The sequence below is a fragment of the Psammomys obesus genome, unplaced genomic scaffold (assembly GCF_907164565.1).
Source record: "Psammomys obesus unplaced genomic scaffold, mPsaObe1.curated_primary_1811, whole genome shotgun sequence".
Taxonomy (NCBI): domain Eukaryota; kingdom Metazoa; phylum Chordata; class Mammalia; order Rodentia; family Muridae; genus Psammomys; species Psammomys obesus.
In genome coordinates this window covers 916665-929806 of record NW_026592368.1, presented here as the reverse complement: position 1 = coordinate 929806, position 13142 = coordinate 916665, and the positions used below count along the sequence as shown (strand labels likewise).

The following is a 13142-nucleotide window of genomic DNA, read 5'->3' as shown; positions in this document are numbered from 1 at the left end:
AAAAAAAACAAGGCTTTTTTTGCAGCATTGAGGATGAAATAATTTCTCTTGTACATTTTTCACATGTTTTCTACCATTGAGCTACATCCAAGTCCCCAAATGTACTTATGTCAATTAAAATTAAAAAAAAGAAAAAAAAAACAACTGAGAGAGCTAAAGGAATGGCTCAATGGATAAAACACTTCCTGCTATTTCAAAAATAAACCTAAGTTTGATTCATAGTATCCACTTAGGGTAGCTCACAGCAGTTGGTCCACCTCCATAGGATCCCATGACTTCTTCTGGTCTCATCAGTTGACAAACACAGGAACAAAACTAAAACAAACAAACAAACTAACTAACTAACTAATAAATAAAGTCTTTAATGACAGCCGAAGCAGGCTGATACCTGTGAGTTCAAGTCCAGCCTGGTCGACAGAGTAATTCCAGGACATACAGGGCTACATAATGAAACCCTGTTCTGAAAAAAACAAAAATAAATAAATACACAAACTTAATATCTTTTTCAAAATAATTTCATTGCATTAAAGGCCAATAGAGGCATCAGATATCCTAAACCTGGAGTTGCAGGTCAACATGAGTCATGAGACACGGGTGCTGGGAAGCAAACTCAGGTCCTGTGCAAGAGCAAGTATCAATCGTTACTCCTTACCACCTGGTCAGGTGCTCCTCCCCTTTTGAGGCATAGTTCCATGTAACTTAGGCTGGCTGCAAACTCTATATAGCTGAGGATGACCTTGAACTTCTGTCCTTCTGCCTTCACCTCTCCTGTGCTGGAGACTACATGTGTTTACTACCATCTCTCTCTTACAAAAGTACTGAGGCTAAAACCCAGGACTTCAGCCATGTTAGGTAGTCACTCTACCAACTGAGCTACAGCCTCAACAGGAGGCCCATTTCATGTTGATGTTCAACAGAAGCCAGCATACAAAGTGGCTATAGAAGAACATATTTTTAATGGGGTAAAAAAATAGAGGAATATGGATGGCAGGAGAAGTTAACTGAATTTTTATCACATGAAATTTTAGTAATAGTTTAGATTTTCTTGACAGCTTCAGAATTTGAGTAGGTACCATGTAGAGGGAAAGAGTATGTGTTAGCTCAGTAATACACTCCAGTATTCTCTGCACTCTGAAATATGAGGTAAGAAAACCCAGAGTTTGATGCCAGCCTAGGCTGTGCTGTGAGTTGGAGGTCAGCTTGGGCTGTGTTGAAACCCAACGTCAAACATAAATTAAAAAACAAAAGAAAAAGCCACATGAATGTCAACTGTTATTCACAAAATCAAAGAGAACCCCTAACTATATAAAAGGTTAACATCTCAGACCTTAGAAATCCTGACATTCCCTATTCTGAATAGACCTTGTTTTTACTCCTGTCTCCCTATCTACAGCTACCGTGCTGAGTTTTATTTTACCTAGAATTTTCTAGAACTCTGTGAATAAGGCTGCCCACCAGCACTCAGCAGTCTCCCCCACAGGGGAACCACCATGCCTGCTGTATCTATAATCTCACCTTTGCTTCTATTACACATCCCACCCTGACCACCCTGTCCAAGGCCCATCCCCACATCCTAGAATAATCTATTTTATGAGTCATGCTGGCTGTCACTGATGGCCCAAACATGGTCTTTTCCCTCACTTATTAAAAGAATCTAGGGTCTGGCCATGATGGGGAAAGGGAGGTGAGGAGGGAGGATCTGGAATTCAAAGTTGCCCTCTGTTACATGAAAAAGTTTGAAGTCATCCTGATCTACAGGAGATCCTGTCTCAAAAATTAAAATAAATAAATAAATAAATAAATAAATAAATAAATAAAAGGAAAGGAGAAGAAAGAGGAAGGGGCGACAAAACTATCATGGGTTCATTCACACTTCAAGTTTTTACAAGCAGCTTTCACATGTGTGGCTCTTGACCTCAAAAGACATGTCATACACACACACCTGCCCTCCCCACCCTACTCTGCCCCAAGACAGGTAACAGATGGAACAGGTGGAGGATGCAGTCTGAATTTTGATGCCAGATTCACCCAACATGGAGGCTTAAAACCTAACTTAACCACCCTTCCCTTGGTCCAGACCTGGGCTCTGAAGATGCTCTTTCTGGTCATACCCATTCTAAGACCCAAGCCAGAAGCCCCACCTTTGTCTGATCCCACCTATCCTTACACTGGAACATGCCCATCCACTAGCTCCTCCTCCATTTCATTCAGACTCTGGCCTTAAGTCCCACTGCCCAGGACTCCAACCTCATTCCCACTCTCATGACTCCATTGGTCAAATACCACAAGAGCCCGCCTTCGACCAGTATCACTGGCTGCTTAGATGACAATCTTCTTCACAGCACACCTTCTGGCATCTCAACAGTTGCCAGGGCTGAGATTGAAGTAGAAAATAATGGACATCTCAGGACCTCTCATTATTGGGTAGGAATCTCCTAACCAGGGCCCAGCCTCATGGGTCACATATCAAATGGCCAGGTCTTTTATCAGTCTTCTGTGGTGGACCTAAGGGGGTGGCAAATTGATTGAATCTCCTTGGGCTGGGGGAGGGCAGTTGCTCCCTTCAGTGGATGAAGTGGCACCTGCAGACCTGTCAATGGTTTCTGGCCCCAGGAAACCTACAGAGACAGCCTGGCCTGCATGGGTTGCACAGATGCGACCAAGGGCATTGGAGAAGCAGTAAAAGGACAGGGAAGCTCTGCTCTGTGATTGTGGTGCTCTCGATGCTGGTAAACCTGCTCCAGATGGCCTCTTCTACTAGAGGCTTCAAGGGCTGCCTGGCACTGCGGGGGAAGCCAAGCTTAGGGCATGACATGGGGTCACCTCACCTCCACAACCATGCTAGAAGCATGGACAAGGCATTCCCAGCTCTGGACGCTGGAACTCGGTCCTCATCCCACCCACGTTTGCAATCTCCCTCCATATCCCTCTCAGGGCTTCTAGGACCTCATGTTTCCTCTTCACAATTCCCCACACAGGATCAGGATCCCTAGACATCTTTCACAGGACCCCTCTCTCAGAACCTGTCCTTGGCTTCCCATACACCAATCTATAGAACTGCCCTTCACCATGTGTGTCCCCCACCAATCCACCAGCAGTGTCCCAGAAACCCTCACATCTGTACTTCCATTCCCTTTATTTATGTCCTCCTAAATCCCTCACTTGTGTTTGTCTTATGTGTCTGGCCTGTACCCAACATCAGAACTCTGTACCCTTTCCTTCTGATTCCTCAAGATCCCATGCCTTGCCTCTTAAATGAGAAGTTTCCCAACTGAATTCATAGACATCAGCTCAGCCTGATCATTTGGCATTCCTCCTCGTCAGGGGCACCACCATAAAAATCACTTCTTGTCTTCTGAGAGGACTATACACTGTTGATGATTTTGACCCATCTAAACCCCAGCTTCCTGAAGAAATGAACACGCAGGACTTCCCAGAAGATAATGCCGAATCCCACTCCCCATAGGCATACCATGGTGTGCTGGCCTGAGAACTGTTGATCATCATAACATTGGTTACCTCACTACAAACAGCTAATGTCAACTACGGTCAATGCAAAAAAGCTGTTCATCTCTTTCTCTTCCATCACTTTCTGTGCTGTGACTATACCAGTTTAAAATCTGGTCATAGAGGCCAATACTTGCAGAAGTCCTTCTTCATTTGTAAGCCCAATAAGAGACAGAGAGACTGGAGGACACTCATTCACTAGCCTGTTTTTCTTTTTCACTGATCAGTCAAAGTCCAACCTGTAAGAAGTTTTAGAACTCTTTTCCCAGCACAGGGCAGCAGGAGTAGGATTGGGTTTTCAAAGAAATTCTCTATGACATGGCGTGAGGCAAGCCTGGGATATAGGAGACATTTCTCTATACAGAAATAAAAAATCAACAGAACTTGAGAAAAATGGAAAGACATTCCCAATGATATAGAATCACTGAGGATAACAAGAGATAAGGGCAGTGATGCATATAGAGACAATAAAATATAATAGAAATCAATAACTGACTTTTTTAAAAGATAAATATAATTAAAAAAGCAATAGACCATAGGTATAGTGACTTGGAAAAAGCTCAGGCAAATCCCTGGCAGAGGTAATGGCATTCATAAGATACTGTGTGACCTTCCCTCAAGTGTGACGTTGCTTAGTTCTGTAACCTGACACACACAGCTAAGTGAACGTCCTTTGTCTCAACCCTCAGGACTGGCATAAATGTATAAGTGGATTAGACATATCTGCAAAAGACAGTCCTCCAGTTGGATATTCAATATACATTGGATCAAGCTATGCTCCCCAAATTGTATACCCACCAATCTGGTTTGTCTTCATTTATCTGACATTAATTCATACATGTGGTGAAATAACAAAATCATGAAAAGAACCTTTTTTAAAATGGTGACATCAGCAGTTGTTGGCCTAATCTATTTCTGCCTGTGATGTGCATAATAAGCCAGTCCTCCCATTCTCAGCTGAAATCAGAAGCTGAGCTCCACATGCATATTTTTTCCTGCGACTGCAATGGAGAGTTGACTATATGACCTCAATAAGTAATTTTCAAACTCAGTGGTGGTACTGTCCTTTAACTGAAAGTTTTATTTACCTTAATCAAGATCCAAGGTCATTGTCCTGAGGAGTAACAGGCTGGGATCAAGGTCATCTGAGTCAATGTAGAAGAACTTGACTCAGAAACATTTTTCTAGAAGCCTTGAGCTGCAGCCGTTCTAGAATTTACAGCTTTCACAGGGAGAAATCACTCCCTACATCTAAGAGTTTAACGAAGAAAAACCTCTTCAAAGATAGAATGCATTCAACTCTGTATACTAGTTAAAGAGGAACTGACCACAACAGATTTTACATTCCATGTATGTTGTCACCCTTAAATCTCTTTTAGGTTCAGGTTCCAGGTTAAACTTTGAGGAATTCCAATAAAGACAGAAGACTGAAAGTCTAGCCCCATAAGCACACAGAGTTTTAGAGAGCAAATCTATCTTCTAGACAATAATGTATAATCTGAAAGGATTTATGATTGTCAAAGTTCTCACACATACAAAGGAGAGAGAACACTAATGTAGAAAACATCACAGAAAAGTTAATTATGAACACTGTGTTTGCAGTTCTTAGATGAAAGCTATACTGAGCTATTCTAACTTCAGAATATAGTGGTTTTTGCCCCTGAGGAGGCTGGCTCAGAACAAAGCCACAACCACTTATATGCAGGACCAAAAAGATTCATTTCAACTAGCCCTAGGTACAGTCTCTCTCAGGAGAGTTCCGTTTATTAATGACTAACAGGAATCTGACCCTAAGCCGCCTTGGAAATAGAACATTAGAAAACACAAAGTAGTAAATACCTTCACAAACAATTGCTGGTTCCATGGCTCTGAATTTCTGGAGCTACAGGGAAGACTATATATACTGGCCTGGGCCAGTTTCTCTCCAGTATGTGTTCTTTCATGCCTGCAAAGACAATTGGTACATGTGTAAGCTTTTCCATATTTAATAAAGTGATAAATGTTCTTATCTGTATGAGTTAATTTTATAATTTGGCCTAATTGTAAAGAAAAATCAAATCTTATGGTTTTATCACTTTGTTTACATTCATCGTTTTCCCCTTCATTATGGAATGTTTTGTTTCTTTGAAGATACTTGTGATGATGAGAACATTAATTACATGGCTCACATTTTAGCATACTTTACTATGAGAATTTTACATATCTTTATCTGGAAGAACTCAGTGCTATATGACATAGATTGCACTAACAGATTTTTTCTATATTTTTCATATTACATTAGTAAAATGAACCAGGACAAACAGAAGAAATTCCACATTCATAGTACTTCCAGGGATTTTCCACAGTGTAAGATTGTGGATGTATTCCCAATGAAGTCAGAAAGGTAATTAATTATGTTAGTTTAACGTATAAGTAATCCCCCAGTTAGAACAGATTTTGTGAATGTGATACAAGTTTATAATTAACTTATTAACAATTAATTATTCAACTAAAATGAAATATACATTCACAGTATTCTCATTATGCAATTTTTTATTGTATAGATGTATTGGATATTTTAGAATGTACATGTACTGACCTATATGTTGCAAATGTGAACTTCACTTGGAAAGAGTACACTTTGCTAGATTTGCACTAAGAAAAGTCTCTACAAGCATGTGATGTTGGTGACCTACAAGAACCCCACGCCTACAAGTTGAACAGTGATTTTTTACTATTTAATAGTAATTTAACCATTATTAACCAATTATTAATTAATAATAAAGTAACTAATCTTGTATCACAGTCAGAAATTGTACTCAAAGTGGGGACTACCACATATTTTTCAACTTTATTCAAAGAGAGAAATATGTTGCTTCATTCAGTATCCTTATTCCCATGTGGGTTGCAATTATTCTGACAAATGATATATACCTATCAAAAGAAAAATAGTAAGTGAAAGATTACCACATTCACACAGTTTGACATTCTGTTACTCATGGACATGTGCTTTAAGGATTAAGGTTTCTCCACAACAACATTCTTCACTCTTACATACTGCCTCTCTTACTAGCAAGTACATGAATGAGTATCACCAGCTTTACTGTGGACTATTTGCTTATTAGAAGATTATTGGACATATACTTATCACCTGTTTAATGCGTATTCATTTTGCAATGTCTGAGTGGCATGAGATAATATATTTGGAGTTCTATAGCATAGCTCTGATGTACCTATGATTCTAAACCATTAGAATCATGTTAATCCATTGTTCCCTTGTCTGCTTTCTTAGAGGAATGCCTTGCAAACACAATTTATATACCTGACATTGAGGTATTTGGACTTGTAAGAATTTAATAATCATCAATACACTTAAAGTAGTGCTTTTTTACACTGTTGTTTTTCTTTAAAACTTCTGGGACACATTAACATTTCTTCAGAGGCACTGTGAAAATACATATTTGCATCCATTTGCACATGAAGATTACCTTCCAAGTCCTCCAGAACTTTGACAAGGTTCTTCAATATTATGGTGTTCCCAATTGTAACCTAAAATGTGTAACAGAAAATGTATGATCTATTATAAGTAATCCCACAAATATAAAGTTACTATCCTCTGTGAACTGTAGAATGATGCCTGAGTTAATCAGCTTATTCTTCCTTCATTACAATTAAAATTACAGAAGAACCTCAAAAACAACAACAGTTGCCCCACTGTTTTAGAAAGTGAAGTAAATTAGCAGTCTTACCTATAGCAAACAGGTTCCAGTATGTCTCTAGCATCACATCTTTGTAGAGACTCTTCTGGGAAGGATCCAGCAAAGCCCACTCTTCCCGAGTGAAGTTCACATGCACATCATCATAGGTCAATGCATCCTAAAATATTCCATACATGTGTACAACAGAAACCATGATAGTGGCATCACTGTAACTGTATATATCATGGAAAATATATTCACAAAAGTCTCGTGCTTCCTCAAGTTATTTCCTGACACAGAAGTACTAATGAAATCACTAAGTCATTTTAGAATGAAAATTAATAAGGTTCACCTCTGTATTTTCTTCAGCTTTTGCATAGGATATGGCCTGGCAAGAGAAATGCCAATTCACAGACAGAAAAAGAGAGAAGCAACCAACAGAAGAAAAGTACTGAGTACACATCCAAGAACTTGTATGAACAATTACTAACTACAAAAATTGATGCACAAGCTGGGAGTGTTGTCTCATGCATTTAATCCTAGCATTTTGAGGCAAAAACAGGTGTATCTCACTGAACTGGATTCCATCCTGGTTTATGGTATTTGTCCTAGGACAGGCAAACGTACATATTAAGGCCCCAAATCTACTGCAATAATCACTCTAATATACAAACATGAATCGAAGGACTCGGGATTTTCCTCATTTCCCTTCAGAGAAGTATAAATCCACCTGAGCTCTGTATTGACCTTCTAAAAACCTGAAGGGTCCCAGTTTAAACGATAATATTAAGATCTTACTAAAAGTATATGCATGTTTAAACAGTTATAAATGGACACATGAAAGAGTAGCAATTCAGGTGTTGATAAGTAACATAAGGCAGAACAAATGGGTCAGCAGTGAAGAGCTCCTGCTGCTCTGGAAAATAATTGAACACAACTGCCAGTATTTACATGGGGCTCACAACTATCCATTATTCCAACTTCAGAAGCTCTGAGGTCATCTCATGAATAACCTGAGGACTACTTCTAACTACCGTGAGGCACACAAGAGGTGGCATATTCATGCATACAGGTAAAATACTCATATTCATTCATTTAAAAACTTCAAAACAGATAGGTAGTAAGAATGTCATGCACCTGGAATGCAATATCTCTGAAGACTCAGATGTGGTAAACATACGACATCCTGAGAAACAGAATATACTCTGCCAAATTTAAAAATTCAGAGGGCTAATATTAAAAATATATGAAGAACCTAAGAAGCTAAACACCAACAAACCAAGTAATCCAATTAAAAAATGGTGTACAGAGCTAAACAGAGAATTCTCAATACAGGAACACTGAATGGCAGAGAAACACATAAGAAATGTTCAACATCCTTAGTCAATAGAGAAATGCAAATCAAAACAGTCCTGAGATTTCACCTTACACTCATTAGAATTGCTAAGATCAAAAACTCAAGTGACAACACACACAGGAGAAGATGTGCAGAAAAGAGAACCTGCCTCCATTGCTGGTGGGAATGTAAGCTATGGGATGTTTTAAAGCAGTCCTTAGCTAAAGTCAACATGGTGTATGACTTACTGTCGCCTATGCACTGGTAAATCCTTTACATCAAAAATGCTACCTGTTTACAACACAGCTTTCTAATGAAGTGCTATGAACACATACGTATTTTCAACATCCACAAGATTAAGTCCAAATGTATCTTACACCTACATGTCAAATGCCAAGAGCAAAACATTGAGAGGATACAAAGGAAACTAGGCCTCTCCGAGTTTGTGTCCTGCCAAGGACATTTCTATGTTGAAGTCCCTACTGCAAATGCTGTGAATATGCAGCCCCATGGTGTGTAAGGAGGCAGCCTCCAGAGCCCAGCCTTCTCCCCAATTTTGGTAGCAAGGATAAACTAACTTCACATTCCCAACCTTACTTACAGAGCTATCTCCCACCCGGCCCTTGTAACATTTTCCTAAGTATCTGTTAACTCGTTAAACTTGCTGTTACCTTAACTGAGGCACCTGAATTGTAAAACTATATCACCTGCAAAGAGCTCACTTACTACGGACAGAGGACTACCTTCTTTTTCCCCTGATCAACTTGAGCTCTAGACCAAATATCTACAGGGATAAATTATGGCCATGGATTCCAGACCGAATGCCTTGGAAAACAGTTAAAGGTCTAGAGCTCAGGTGTTCTGGATTAGTGCAGCCTCTAATAGAAACACCTTTGCTTAACCCATAATGTTAAAATTTAATTGGATGACCCCAACACTTACCAAGGGCCCCTCAACTTGTGGATGTAATCCTTTATACAATAAAGTTTACCTTCCAGGACCGTTCAGATCCAGAACTGGCTGCCTCTTTGAGCTTAGAAAAGAAAGCTTCCATTTTAACCTTCTGTTCCTGAAGTGAATTTTTTCACCCTTCACCATGAACCCAAATATAGTGAAGATATTCAGATGCCTCCACTGCGTTCATGGCTAGTACAAGGGATCTCTCTCGTGGCTGCTTCTCGATGACGGTTCCCACCCAGCCCCAGGAAGGACTCTACACGCAGGTCCTGCTGTTCAGCCTCCAGCTCCATCAGGTTGGGGACACACACTCACCATGTTGTGACTTTGGAACCCAGCTGAAATCCCCTCACAGCACACTGCAGCTGCACTCAGATTAACCACTCAAGCCTGCTCCGCTACACTGTGAGCGAGCAGGGTGGCACCCGGAAGAACCCGCCTCTTCCTCTGACTATAGGGATGGCCTGAATATCCTGATTGGCCAGTGAGTCTTGAGTGACATGAGTACCTCCCTTTGGGTTAGAGTGCACTAAATGAAAAAGGTACAGTGATTTCTAGCCCAGGCTTACATTTCAGGACCAGGCATTTTTCCAGATCTGCAGAGATTTGTATTTCAGTATGGTTTGTACCTTTCCTCCTCTAGCCTACCCTCTGTCTTCCAGCACGCAGTAGGCACTGTCCCTCTTTCTCCCAGAATCAAGGTGGATAGCTGCACAGACGATTATTCAACCTGCAGCAGAGTGAACGGTCTGTCTCACAGGTGGCAGGCAGGATGCAAAGCATACTAAGCATTAAAGAGGGATTTTAGAAAATGCAATGAAAAAAAAAAAGGAAGGGATGATGCTCAGTTGGTACAGTGGTTGCATAGCATTCATGAAGCTGTGGGTTCAAGCCCAACACCACATAAAACTTGACATGGTGGCACTGCCTGTAATCAAAGCACTTAGGAGGCACACGTGGGAGAATAGGAAGTTCAAGCACATCCTTGGCTAGTGTGTTTATGACCATAATCGGCTCCATGATGTCCTGTCTGAAAAGGAAAAGAAAACTACAGAAGGTTTTTTTTTTTTTTTTTACAGCATTGAGGATGAAATCTTTGGTCTCACTCATGCTGAACATGCTTTCTACCATTGAGCTACATGGTCAAATTCCCCAAATTTATTTATATCAATTAAAAGTAAAAAAAATAAAATAAAATAAATGAAAGGGCTAAAGGAATGGATCATTGGAAAAGAACATTTCCTGCTATTTCAAAAATAAAGCTAAGTTTGATTCATAGTAGCCACTTAGGGTGGCTCACAGCAGCTGATCCAACTCCACAGGACACCATGAATTCTTTTGACCTCTTTAGATGACAAACACATCTAATACAAAAAGTTTGTAACTAAAACAAACAAACAAAAAATAAACAAATAAATAAATAAATCTTTAATCCCAGAATTTGGGAGGCAGAATAAGGCACAGAGCTTAATTCTTGTGAAAGCCCTTCTTCATTTGTAAGCCGAATAAGAGCCAGTGACACTGGAGGACATTCATTTACTGGCCTGTTTTTCTTCATTGACTGGTCAAGGCCAAGCGTGGAAGGAGTTTTAGGACTGTTTCCCCAGCACTGTGCAGCAGAGATGGGATAGGGTGTTCAAAGCAATTCTTGATAACATGGCATGAGGCAAGCCTGGGCTATAGAAGACATTGCTCTATACAGAAAAAAATAATCAACAGCACTTGAGAAAAATGGAAAGACATTCCCAATGACATGGAAACATCAGGGAAGAACAACACATGAGAGATTAGAGCAGTGATGCACTTAGAGACAAGCAAATTTAATAGAAATCAATAATTGACTTTGGAACTGATGAGTATATCTCCATGTGTTAGTCCTCCTCAAATGCCCTGGCCCCACAGCTTACCCTATTCCTGGTTTTAAAAAAGGAACACTGATTTATTTTAAATACCTCAGAATTTTGGGGAAATCTCCCAAGGCCTAGGCCACAGGTTGTACTGGCTCTTTCAAACATATTTGAAGAGTGTGATAAGTTAGGTCATTCTCCATACATGAGGACCTCAGGGAAAGCTTTGTTTGATCAAGGTAGCCCTTAACACAACAGTGTTTTCCCTGTTCAATTGGTTTTTGCCCATGTGACAGATCTATGATTTTCTCAAGAAGTGCAACTTTATGGCCCACCAGGCTTTAGTCATGGCTGTGAGTCTGCAATGTCCATTAAGCAGCTTGTTAGATGCTTCTTCTTTGACATGGAAATGAGCCAATGGTTGCTATGAAGCAAGGCTGTCTCCTTGGTTATGGCTGGAGACAAATTAGTTGACTATCCTCTTGACAAACATGTTTCCTAGCATCCTAATCTCTAACAGGCAGAGTTGACATGCTACTCATCTATGGGGTGTTTTAAAACAGCCCTAAGCTAAATTCTGTCCTGTCACTTAAGCACCAATAAATCCCTTACAGCAATAGTTCTATGCAATAATATCACAGCTTTACACTGAAGTGCTACTCAATACATAAGTTATTTACAACTTCCACAAAACATGCAGCCACATAGTGTGTAAGAGCCGGCCTCCGGAGCCCAACCTTCCCCAAGCAGCTCTTCCATTTTACTAGCAAGATAAATCTAACTTTACAGTCCCAAGGTTGCAGCACCATTTTCCACTGAACACATTGAAACATTTTCCTAATTATCAGTTAACTGGTTAAACTTAGGTCCCTTAAATTGTAAAAACTATCAGTTACCTGGTTAAACCTAGGTCTCTTAAATTGTAAAAACTATATCACTTACAAAGCCCTCACTTACTAACAGAAAGAGGACACAATTCTTTGTTCCCTTTTCACCTTGAGCTCCAGAACAAATGTCAAGGGATATAAATCAGGGGCCTTAGATTCCAGACCGAATGTCTTGGAAAACATTTAAAGGCCTTGAGCCCAGTTGTACTGGATCAGCAAAGCCTCCAACATAAACTCCCTTGCTTAACCCACATTTGATTGGATGACCCCGACTCTCTCCAAGGGGCCCTCACCTTGTGGATTTAACCCTTTAAATATACAATAAAGCCTACCCTGGGGCACCGTTCAGATCTGAACTGGCCGCTTCCCTGACCTCAGAAAATAAAGCTTTCATTTTAACCTCCTGTTCCGGAAGTGAGTTCTCTCTGTTCCCAACCAGAAGTCAATATACTCGAGATATTCAGATGCCCTGCTATGTTCAGGGCTAGGAAACGGGGCCTCTCTGGTGGCTGCCGGTTCTGTCTGCCGGTTCCCACCCAGCCTCAGGAAGGACCCTAAACAGCTTCTCCTGCTGTTCAGCCTCCTGCTCCACCAGGCTGGGGACAGTGGACACACACTCACCATGTTGAAACTTTGGAATTTTGCTGAAATCCTCTCACAGTACACAGCAGCAGCGCTTATACCAGAGCAGACCAACCATTCAACCCCGCTCAGCTAAAGAGCGAACAGGCAGCAAGGCGCCAGGAAGAACCCGCCTCTCCCTCTGACTGCAGGAATGAAAGCATCTGATTGGCCAATGATTCTTGAGTGACATGAGCACCTCCCTTAGGATAACAGTGTACTGAAGGGACAAGGCTTAGTGATTCCTGGTCCAGGCTTCTCTTTTAGGACCAAACCTTCTTCAGATCTGCACATGTTTGCATTTCATCAT

General features: G+C 40.6%; 1 protein-coding gene across 1 annotated transcript in view; it reads right to left on the bottom strand.

Moving 5' to 3' along the window:
• LOC129681246 (zinc finger protein 431-like) overlaps positions 1-13142 on the bottom strand; it is a 268201-nt gene that overhangs the window by 236271 nt on the left and 18788 nt on the right. The window contains 3 exon segments of the mRNA XM_055613153.1: positions 5347-5452; positions 6975-7035; positions 7236-7362. Of these exon segments, the coding sequence (XP_055469128.1) occupies positions 5347-5452; positions 6975-7035; positions 7236-7362 (294 nt within the window).